This window comes from Penaeus vannamei, chromosome 12 (genome assembly GCF_042767895.1).
Source record: "Penaeus vannamei isolate JL-2024 chromosome 12, ASM4276789v1, whole genome shotgun sequence".
Classification (NCBI taxonomy): Eukaryota; Metazoa; Arthropoda; class Malacostraca; order Decapoda; family Penaeidae; genus Penaeus; species Penaeus vannamei.
Window position 1 is genome coordinate 35,946,997 of NC_091560.1, and position 12,500 is coordinate 35,959,496.

At 41.0% G+C, this 12,500-nt stretch overlaps 1 protein-coding gene across 2 annotated transcripts in view; it reads right to left on the reverse strand.

Annotated features, from left to right (window-relative positions):
- Nucleotides 1–12,500, reverse strand: part of LOC113813550 (chymotrypsin-2) — a 32,283-nt gene that overhangs the window by 18,823 nt on the left and 960 nt on the right. Inside the window, exons 2-4 of one of the 2 annotated variants that reach the window (XM_070128463.1) lie at nucleotides 1,376–1,448; nucleotides 804–939; nucleotides 324–499 (exon numbers count right to left, since the gene is read on the reverse strand). In XM_070128463.1, the coding sequence (XP_069984564.1) occupies nucleotides 324–499; nucleotides 804–939; nucleotides 1,376–1,448 (385 nt within the window). Of the gene's footprint in view, nucleotides 1–323; nucleotides 500–803; nucleotides 943–1,375; nucleotides 1,449–12,500 lie in introns of both variants that reach the window. The other variant, XM_070128460.1, reaches the window with a different exon arrangement.

Below are 12,500 nucleotides of genomic sequence, written 5' to 3' on the forward strand. Positions count from 1 at the left end.
CGTATTCAAGTCTATGTCCCGAGTCGGCAATTTAATAGGGGAAATATTACCTAAGAAGGGAAATGAAAAGCGTTTATTTTTTCATTAATGCATGTATATATATGTATATATATGATACATATATATCTATATATGCATTACATATATATATTTTATATATGCATATACATGCATGCATATATGTATATATGACAGCGTAGTTAACTGACTTTTACGAAAACATATTTAGACAAGTGTATAAATATATAGGCATGCACACATATGCAAACACACACACAAACAAGCACATTTACTTCCTTAAACATGAACAGAAAAAATATTACGATGATAACGTATCCTCTTCTGCAGTTTCACAACAGCAATGTCATTGCTGATCGTGAATCCGTTGCCATATTCAGGATGGATGAATGACCCCACAACGATAATCTCCTGGGAAAACTTTTGCTTCCTCCTTAGATCGTGTATGCCCATAATTACAACCATTGTGTAGTCAGTGCGGCTAAGAAATAAAAGAAAAGGAAAAGAAAGGAGAGAGCAAATTATTATGGCGAAAAAGAAAGAGTCGAAACTGTTTAAGCTGTAATATATGCTGAAACAGGACTGAACTATGACAGTATACTGTTGCTATTATCGTTATTATATTATTATTACTTTTATTATCAATATCATTCTTATGATTATTGATATTTTTAATACATATCAGTATTACGAATATTATTTACATTATTTTTTATCATAACCATTATATGCATTACCATGGTAATATTATCATTATCGTCAACATCATCACTATCATCACTCACGCTACGCAGTGGGCAGCTGTCAAGACAAACTGGTCACTGATGATAGCAGCCCCACAGAAATGACGTTTTGCTCTCAGAAAAGCCTGGTACTTGCGCGTGAATGGAGTTGCCTCACGACCTCCCATGATGCGCTGGCCTGCTGAGGGGAGGATGAAATTGTGCTAATTTTGAGTATGAATTATAGTGTGTGTTTGGGTGTTGTGTGTTGTGCTGGGTGGTGTGTGTGAATGAAGAGAGCATGGTGTGAAAATGAACGCTGCAATACTGACAATTTCTCATTTCTCAACAGAACCTTATATTTCCAACCATTGTATTTCGTATTTAGTAATGAAAAAAGAAAAAAAAAAGATCACGATATTGACATTAATAACCACAACAAATATAGCAATTATCATCATGGCAACGTGTGTGCGTGCGTTTTTGCATGTATATTTGTGCCTATGCTTGTATCTGTAGCTTTGTGCATATGTATGTATGTTTGTGTTTGTGCGTATGTACGTATGTATGCGTGCATGTGTGTAACCATATACGCATATGTGAATATGTGTATGTGTGCGCGGAGACAATCTTACGAAGAGGAGGTCCTTCAGAAGACTCAGGAGGAGGAGGTCCTTCATCACGCAACTCGATTGGAGAAAACGGCTCCTGGAAAATAAATTTAATCATGTAATTTACAAATTATTACACACAAGGCAGGCAACTTGTTGTATAAAGCTGAAAAAATAGATTAATTTCCTCTGAAAAAATAGATTAATTTCCTCTAATCAAACGCAGTTTAGACTGTAAGGGCGACAGTGGTTACGCTTCTCTCTCGACTTTTGAACGGTATAATTATTATGGATAGCAATTAATAAAAAAATATTATTTCTTTGGATTTGGTAGAATACAATAGAAAATTGTATTCTAAGATCATAAGAATGAAGCTTACATTGAATATTAAAATATAATATTTTCGTCCCTAGATCTTTTCATTTGCCTATCTATTCATTTGTACATTTTAGAGCATTTTATAATTCTTTTTAAGAGGGGAGTTGTTCATAGTGTTGAGGTCACATCATATCAGTCAACTCAAATTTTGTTGAATTCATTTATACAACTATAAACACTGTATAACAAACATCGCAACTGATATATAATTAGACCCTTACAACAGGTTTACGGTATCTCACAATTAATATTCGAATTGTGGAATGGAGGGGAAGCGAGGACCGTGTCAATTGCCCGTCAATGTCGCAAGCATCATGCATAAACATGCAAGATGTACTTTTATTACTAAATTATTGAGCAGAATTACCGACAAGATGTAAGCAAGAGGGCGAGACAAGAAAAAAATGTTTATCTATTTTTTGAATATATAAAAGTCATTGAATCTTTCACTGACCTAATATAAATGATAGCAAAAAGCATGGCATTAGTTCATCATCATCACTGCGAAGCTAACGCCGACGGGGCGCATAGCCGCATCCACCCTCCGCTTGTACCTGCGAGGATCCCTCATGGCAAGTCGCCAGGCAGGGACTCGGCCCATCTCAAGCTCCACACGACAGGTTTGATCGATCTGCCCAAGCCACGACTTCCTAGGTCGATCCACAAGCCCCCTCCACCCAGGGCTGTCTCGAACAGAGACAACCTGGTGGGCGGGATCATCCTGAGGGAAACGAGCCAGGTGGCCGTAAAGCCTGAGTTGGCGATCACGGATTGTGCAGGTAATAGGTCCTGTGCCAGGCTCACGGTGTATCCGTTGGTTGGACACATGGTCCCGCCAACAGTACCCCATGATCCGGCGCAAGGACCTATTACAAAAGGCATCAAGTCGAGACTACAAGGCGCAGGATAGTGTCCAGGTTTCACTACCGTAGAGCAAAACTGGCATTATCAGAGCCTTTAAGACACGAAGCTTGGTCCTTCTGCACAGGTACCGGCATCTCCAAATACTCTATCAAGAAAGTTCATGACCCTGCTGCCAGGCCAATCCGTCTGCTGACTTTATGGTCTGACAGCCCAGAGTTATGAACTACACTACACTACTGAACAGGTTCTCCTAATATGTCCCCAAAGTCCTGGATCTTGGTCTTGGTCCAGGAGACCTCTAGACCCAAGGGCTTCGCTTCATTGCTAAATGCATCGAGAGCCGCTACTAGGGTTTCCAAAGACTCAAATAGAATAGCAACATCATCAGCAAAGTCAAGGTCGGTAACCTTGATTTTGTCCAGAGTTGCTCCACAATGACTTTGAACAGTAGCTTTGCCCATTATCTAGTCCATGCAAGTGTTGAAAAGCGTTGGTGCAAGGACACAGCTTTGCCCTTTATCTAGTCCATGCAAGTGTTGAAAAGCGTTGGTGCAAGGACACAGCTTAGCCCATTATCTAGTCCATGCAAGTGTTGAAAAGCGTTGGTGCATGGACACAGCTTAGCCCATTATCTAGTCCATGCAAGTGTTGAAAAGCGTTGGTGCAAGGACACAGCTTAGCCCATTATCTAGTCCATGCAAGTGTTGAAAAGCGTTGGTGCAAGGACACAGCTTAGCCCATTATCTAGTCCATGCAAGTGTTGAAAAGCGTTGGTGCAAGGACACAGTTTTGCCGCACTCCTGAACTAACAGGGAAAAAGCTTGACAGGCCCCCACCACACTTTACAGCACTTTCATTACCAGTATACAGACTTGCTATTAGTCCAATAATCCTTGTTGGAATGCCTCTCAGGCTCAAGATCTCCCAGAGTGATTCCGATGCACCATATCCAATGCATTCTTGAGGTCGATGTAAACTGCAAGTAGCCCACACCCGAACGCACGACGACGCTCTATAATGACTCGAAGCGCTAGGATCCGGTCTATTGTGGGCTTACCAGGAGTAAATACAGATTACTCCAGTCTCTGACGCCTCAGTATGTCAAAGAATTGTATTAATTATAATGTATTCATTATACATTTAATTTAAAGAAAATTGAACCTTACTTGAACTTGTATTTAGTTGCGTTTGTAAGTACCATCCCTTACGCATTGCGCATGCGCGGTGGTTCCCCACTACATAGCCACCTGGGGGGGTAATCGTTCACTCCACCATAACACTTGCTCATGGGAGCACTGTGAAACATCATCTCGTAAGTGACCGCCCTTTTGTATACTTATTAGCTTATTCTTGTATAGGAAACTTTTCCTATACATATTTATTAAATCAACTTTTTATTTTCTTTCACAGCCTTTTTAACGTTTGTAAAAAAAAATTATCAAGAAAGGCTGGACAGTATTAATCGGCGCACGGCCTTGATAGTCGTCCGTGACACGCCCCCTCCTAAGAACAAGTCTCGCATCAGTATAATTGTAAAACATCCTGCGGACTATATTATTTGTAATTTTATTTATTCTTTTGTCTATAGATATATTTGGCATATAAAAAAAAAAATATATCTTTTTATACCCCTTTCTTTTAAAAGGTATCTGGATAATGAAAAGGTAAAGGTGAATTACCAATACTTAACTAAATCAAAAGAACCGACAGTGGCGCAGTGAGTAGGATTGGTAATTACGGAACGGCTTTTCATTATTCGGTATACTTTTTTTCAAGAAAGTGCGGAAGTGTGAAGATAATTAACATCTATGATTTTCTATTAACATGCCATATATTTTTAAGAGTGTTTCCAACATTAGTTTTCCTGAGGCATCATTCCGAATGAGGATGGTGAGTCCATGTAAACGCCAAACATGCGCGTAAGGGAGGTACAGGTGAGGTGGCTGTGATTGTTACATTCAGTAATTGTAGCGACAGTGTTTCTCCTGTTAATGAATGAGGCAGGTGTAGTTTTCGCTGGATATCCTGCATTTCTGAATAGCCCGAAGCTGTTTTTCGCTTCATATTATTTTCACGTTACGAGGATCTTATGCGTAATTGTCACTCTTACTTAATATAAATCCTAGATTTGTGTAACTTTTGTGATCAGCTTTTAGTAATTAAATAGCTGTTTGTATCACATGACCGAATTAATGTATATTCGTATTTTCATAATTTATTAATGTATCTTATATATATATATATATATATATATATATATATATATATATATATATATATATATATATATATATATATATATTAGTGTGAATTTCCATGAGTAATATTGTGGATATAATGAGAGAGGCTCAGGCGCTCGGCATGAGTCCTGAATCTGTACAAAGACTCATTGAACAGGAAATGAAATCCGCGGCTGAAAAAGCTGAAAGGGAAGAGCGGGCTGCCGAACGCGAAGCTAAGAAATTGGAGATGGAGTTAGCAGATGCTGAAAAGCAAAGAGTACATGAACTTGCTATTGCTCAACTACGCGTTGATTCAAACGAAACAAACAATGCTAGTGGTGTTTCTGCTCCGCTATATGAGGGTTTACACTTGCTGATGTTTTGTGACGGGCAGGATGATATCGATTCATACTTGCAACGGTTTGAAAGATTAGCAGATTTGCATAATTGGCAAGAATGCGATTATCATATCCATTTAGGGTCATTATTGAGAGGTCACGCACTTAAGACGTACGTATCTTTGCCTGACGAAACTGTTAAAAATTACTGTAAACTTAAAGAGGCTTTGCTAAGGGCATATTCCGTCGATGCTGATATGTACAGGCGTAAATTCCGAGAAAGCAAGTGTAAAGGAAAGGAATCTTTCGTTCAACTGGTCGTAAGAACGGAGCAGTATTTGGATATATGGCTTTCTCTCAGTGAAGTGAAGAAAGATTATGATTCTATTTTTGAGTTCCTTATTCGAGAACAGTTGCTGAGTAATTGTAATTCAGACCTTAGAGTTTTCCTTAAAGAACGTCAATTCAGCAATTCCCTGGAGATGGCTGAATCTGCAGACAGATACCGTAGTGCACATAATTACCGCGTGAAATCAGTCGGATTTTCTCAGCCTCCAAAAGTTATTGCTACACCTAAAGATCAAGTAGAATATTCATGTCATGGTTGTGGTAAGCCAGGACACATTAGACCCAATTGCCCAGATAACCCAAGGAATTTCAAGTGTAAGACTAATAATGAAACTAAAGTAAATTTTGTTTTCGAGTCCGAGTTAAAACCTAAAACTTGTATCATTGATAATAAAGGATATGTTTTCAATAAACCTGTGGAAGTAATGCTCATCAAAGTTTACGAATATTTAGACATATGTAAGATGTTCCCTCAAGTGAGATGCTTTATTAAGTGCAAATTCTTTACAGGCTGCCCCTGTAAAGTTCGCAGATGTTCTGATGGGATTAATGCCCGGTGTGAAGCTCCCTTGTGAGGACGAAGGTTCTAGGGTATCCGCCGCTATTACAGATGAACATCCTACGTCGGTTCATTCCGAAATTAAATCTGATCTGTCTTGTCCACTTGATTGTGAGGTATGTAAGTCTGAGTTTCCTTGTTCAGGGGGAAAAGTTACTGAATCGACAGCAATGTCCATGGCTGTTCAGACGCGTGCTTCAGTAAAAGGTGATAAAGGAGCAAAGCCAATATCTTGCCCAAGTTTAACTGATCTTGATGTTAATAAGAATGATCTTAATGAGGCTCAAAAGACCTGTTTTACCTGGTAAAACTGAGAGAGTTAAGTCTCGCACGGTAAAGTACGAGTTGATAAATGGATTAATCTTTAGAATTTGCGTAGAAAGTAAACTTGTCCACGAGGTGGGTAAGAAACAACTTATAATACCAGAGATATATAGGGTTAAAGTACTCAGCATAGCTCATGATGCACTTACTGCAGGTCACTTTTCTCACAGGAAAACTAGTTATAAGATATTTCAAAAGTTTTTCTGGCCAGGAGCTGGAGCTCAGATTAAAAGATACTGTAAATCCTGTCATATCTGTCAGAAGACTTCAGCCAAAGGTAGCGTTAAGAGAGTTCCTATGAAAAATATTCCAGTCATTTCAGAACCATTTTCACGTGTTGCAATTGACCTCGTAGGTCCCATAACACCTAGTTCAGAGAGGGGATACAAATACATTCTCACACTGATTGATTATGCAACACGCTTCCCTGAGGCGATTCCCTTGAAAACATCGACACCATCACAATTGCTGAAAGCCTAGTTGAGATCTTTTCGAGAGTGGGTATTCCCAAAGAAATGCCTTCAGACAGAGGTCAACAATTTAGATCAGATCTTATGAGAGAAATTCATAGGTTATTATCAGTGAAAGCTTTATATACTACACCTTATCATGCTTGCTGTAACGGTGTTATAGAACGTGTGCTGTAGAACGTTTAAATGGTGTGCTTAAGTCATAGCTTAAAAAGTTGTGTAGTGATTTTCCACAAGATTGGGACAGATATATCCCAGCTGTTCTGTTTGTTAATAGAGAGATTCCGAACGACTCTCTCAAGTTTTCACCTTTCGAGCTTCTCAATGGGCGACAAGTTAGCGGTCCCTTAACTATATTGCATGAACTTTGGACCAATGATACAATAGATAATGATATTAAAACGACATATCAATATGTTTTAGATTTGAGATCACGCCTAGAAGAGACGGCAAAACTAGCTACTTCTCAGGCAGAAATTAGTAGTAAAAACTATAAAGCTTATTATGACTTAAAATCTAAAATCCGTAAATTGAAAGTTGATGATGAAGTACTTGTTCTCCTCCCTTCCTCCAATAACAAGTTGATAATGCAATGGCGTGGACCATATCGTGTGACTAACTGCAAAGATAACGGTGTAGATTACTATATCAGAGTTAGAAGGAAAATCAAATTATTCCATACCAATATGCTAAAGAAATACTTTCGTCGTGGTCTTCTTTCAGATGAAAAATGTGAAGTCTCACAAGTATGCATTGTGGAAGAGGAGGCTAATGATTCATGTACTGTTGATAATACTTGCTGTAATTTGAATATTGGTCGTGAACTAAGTGATAGCCAGATAAATGATGTGAAAAGTTTAATATCTGAGTTTCCAGATGTATTTTCAGACAAACCTGGATTTACCAACACAGTGGAACATGTAATTAAGCTGGAAAGTAAGATACCAGTCTGTAGAAAACTGTATCCCATTTCTCATAATCTTGTCGATGTGTTTAATAAGGAAGTGGAACGAATGCTTGATTTAAAAATCATAGAACCATCTGTTCTCCGGTGGTTCTTGTTAAGAAATCAAAGTTGGCGATTTTGCAATGATCTTAGAGCTCTCAATGATATCACTGAATTTGATTGTGAACCCATGCCTACAACCGAAGAGGCTCTCGGTAATTTTACTGATGATAGGTATTTTTCTGAGTTAGACCTCACTAAAGGATACTGGCAAATTCCTTTGGCTAAAGACTCTAAAATATATAGCTTTTGCTACTAATAAAGGATTAATGCAATTCAAAATGATGCCATTTGGCTTGAAAACTGCATGCGCAACTTTTATCAGATTAATGAGGAAAGTTATTGAAGGACTTGCGAATACTGATTGTTATTTTGATAATGTTGTTGTACATAGTACTACCTGGCCTGATCATCTAGTAAATCTAAGAGAACTTCTTCTAAAGTTATGTTTGCACGGATTAACAGCTGGTCTAAATAAGTGCTACTTCGGGTTTTCGAAGATAAAGTATCTTGATGTGTTGGAGACAATTTTATTGAACCCCTAGATGATAAGATCCAAGATCTTTTAGAGGTACATTCCAAATTTTGCTGCTATTGCAAATCCCATGAACAGTTTATTAAAGAAGAATAGCTGTAATAAACTCAAGTGGAATGATTCCCAGATTGCTAGTTTTCATGAACTAAAGTCAAAACTAACATGTAAGCCTATCTCACGTTTCCCTGACTTTTCAAAATCATTTTTCTTACGAACAGACGCTTCTGATTGTGGTCTGGGCGCTGTTCTGTTGCAAGACATTAATGGCACCAAAATGCCGATTGCATTTGCAAGTAGGAAGCTCCTGGATCGGGAGAAAAACTATGCCACAATAGAAAAGGAGTGCCTGGCAATAGTATAGGCTGTAGAAAAATTAAAAAGGTACATATTTGGTAAAGAATTTGTAATTCAAACAGATCAGCAGCCTCTGACTTATCTTAGAAATATGAAGAACTCAAATGGAAGGCTGATGAGATGGGCCTTATCACTACAGTGCTTCTCCTTTAGGATTGAGTATAAAAGGCAAAGAAAATATTGGTGCAGACATGTTAAGTCGTTGCTTGTAATGTCATTAACAAAATACAATGTGGCTTAAATTCATAGATTTTTAGCTTCGTTGGGGAGTATTGTCAAGGAATTGTATTAATTATAATGTATTAATTATACATTTAATTTAATGGAAATTGAACCTTATTTGAACTTGTATTTAATTGCGTTTGTAAGTACCATCCCTTACGCATTGCGCATGCGCGGTGGTTCCCCACTACATAGCCACCTGGGGGGGTAATCGTTCACTCCACCATAACACTTGCTCATGGGAGCGCTGTGAAACATCTCATAAGTGACCGCCCTTTTGTATACTTATTAGCTTATTCTTGTATAGGAAACTTTTCCTATACATATTTATTAAATCAACTTTTTATTTTCTTTCACAGCCTTTTTAACATTTGTAAAAAAAAATATCAAGAAAGGCTGGACAGTATTAATCGGCGCACGGCCTTGATAGTCGTCCGTGACACGCCCCTTCCTAAGAACAAGTCTCGTATCAATATAATTGTAAAACATCCTGCGGACTATATTATTTGTAATTTTATTTATTCGTTTGTCTATAAATATATATGGCATATAAAAAATTATATCCTTTTATACCCCTTTCTTTTAAAAGGTATCTGGATAATGAAAAGGTAAAGGTGAATTACCAATACTTAAGGAAGTCAAAAGAACCGACACATTAGGTGATCTCTGATACGTCTCAGAAGGATGTGGGCAAGAACCTTGCCTGGTATACTGAGCAGTGTGATGCCTCGGTGGTTGATGCAGTCCCATCGGTCCCCTTTCCCCTTCCAGAGAGGAATGACCACACCCCTCAACAGGTCAGGAACGGTACCAGACTGCCAGATGGCAGCCAGGACAATGTGCAACCCCCACACCAGAGGATCACCACCAGCCTCTAACAGTTCAGCTGGGATGCCACATATACCATATACCAGCTGCTTCACCACTCTTCAGCTTGGAGATTGCCCCCCTAACTTCGATTAGGGAGGGGGCATCCTCACCGATGGGTGGGTCCGGCAACGGAATCTCGGCACTACCTGCATCCAAGATAACTGTTGGTGGGTCAACCTGGTACAACTGCTCAAAATACTCAGCCCAACGTTCCTGCACTGCAACAGGATCTGAGATGATCTGACCACCTACTGAGCGAACTGCTGTCACCTGTGAAGTGGGCTTGGAGTTCAGCTTTCTCAGGGCTTGGTATGCAGGACGAAGGTTATTTATTAAGAAATGGCCTTCCTCAGCAAGATTCCTAATAAACTGTTCCTTGTCCCTTCTTAACAAAGGCCGAGTTCTGCGCACCTGGGAATGGTGCAAATCTCGATCCCCTGCCAGATGAGCTGCAGAACAAGCATCTGTGGCATCCAGTGTCTCCTGTGAGGTGAAATTTCGCCCTGCTCTCGGGCGTTCACCAATCGACTCTTGAGCATCAAGTGTTTCACGCTTGAAGATGTCCCAGAGAAGTACAGGGTCCATCAGATTTTCGAGCACTTTGAAACAACCAGAGACTGACTGCCTCAGCAAACCCCTGGGCACATTGCCCCTCCCTCAGGTCCGCTAGGGCATTTTGAAATAGACTCGGAGGATAGCCACAACCTATCTATGGTCAGTACCACAGAACTCGGCACTCCCATACACCCTACAATTCTGGAGGATCCTCCAACGAGTGCTAACAAGTATGTGGTCGATCTCCTTGGCTGCGTTACCCGCATCGCTGTGCCATGTCCAGCGATGTGAGTCTGGGCGCTGGTACCAGGAGCCAGAAATCCTCAATTTCTGGGACCTAGCAAAGTCCCGGAAAAGGAGGCTATTCTCGTTGCCGGTATCAGCTCCCGTACTATGGGGACCAACAGACATCTCACAGCCAGCTCGCTCACACAGCCTAATACCGCATTGAAGTCACCCAGGACAACACAAATATCTCGCCGGAGCCACCTGACACAGACTAGTTTGGTGTAGAACATCTCTTTCACATAAAGTTTACAAACATGAGTAGGAGCATACGCAGCAATAAGAAACATAAAGCCAAAAGACAGCTTCAGTCTCAATACCATAATACGCTCATAGACTGGAGTAACCTCTACTGCCGAGGGCTGGAGTCTGCTGGAGATGGCCATAGCTACTCCCAGGAGGTGGTGACCGTCGCTGCGGCCTGATCAGTAGTAGGTGTATCCACCTACACTGATCGTTCCATTGCCAGGTTTTCTCACCTCTGATCCACTCTCAGCTTCCCCAGTTCTCTCGACAACAGAGGCAACCGATCATCCTGATGCAAAGAATGGACGTTCCAAGCCCCCACCCTGACTCCCCGCCTGAGGTTTAGCCTCGAGGAGTCGCTCCGGGTGGATGCTACCTCTACCACCCTGCCGACGCTGCTCCATATAAAAGGGGACGGCAGGCTGTGGAACCCATCATCCACCTACGGGGCTCCCGAAGGCTTTCCCCTGTCAGCTTCACTCCGGGCTGGTATCTACCAGAACACAGGCGGGACGAGTAGTTCTCGCTCCCGTCCTGCGTCCCGGAAGTTGCCCCTCCAGCGGGATCCACAGCCCTCCTCTCTTGCTGGGTGGGAGGAGCAGTTCCCCTCTTCCCAGCATTTCCATATATATTTAACACTGCCAATGGTTTTTTATCTGGGGGGAGGAGGACTGGCAAGGCCCACCTCCCCTGAGCCTCCCATTTATCCCAGGGGGCCTAGGGGCAGGAATTGGTACAGGGCCAGGGCGTGTTCACACGCCGGTGGGCCATGACCCTGAAACTCTGGGGCCTCCTGCTGCTCCGAGATCCCCCTCAGGTTAGCCTGGAATCGCAAGGTACCCAGTTTCCATGGGAGGCCACGAGAAGTCACTGCAGGGAGTCTCAATGATGGAGAGGCTATGACCTGGCAGAGGAGGCTTATGCAGTGCTGCTCCCTTTTTCGCACTAGGCTAGCCAGCGGTGGCAGCTGTAAGTGAGAAGACATTAGTTATCATTGACTAATTCCTGAAATCCCCTTTATCGAAATGGCAACACCTATGGAAGCAGGCGGTATTTCCCCCTCCCTCATCTCTTTATAAAAGTATCAATTATGGCTCTCACATTTCTTGAAATATAAAATTGCTAATTTCTTCTAAACATCTATGTACAGCAGGCAAATCAAATGATAATCTACAAAATCGCCGAGTCCTTTGTAAATGCTTTTCGTAGTTGCACCATGTGTTGGTTTCTTCTTTTTGCCAGAACCAAACTTGCTACATTATATTCCTAATTATAGAACAATAACTGAACTCAAAACCGCAGTGACGCTTTGTCACTGTATGCATGCGTGTATGTGCGTGCAGAGTTTATGGAAATCTATACATGGGGATGAGTTCTGGATGCCCTACGTTGAACTAAAATGTGATCCCCGTTTTTGCTCTTATTATTCCAAGTCTTGGCGTTTCTATGAGGAGACGCATCCACCTCCGAACAGCTGAGCGAGAGCATACATGTTTGCTTGTTTCATCTCGAAAAGCTTTTTGCTGGCTGGCTCCATGGTCAATATCAAGAGCATAAGACCATTCGCATTAC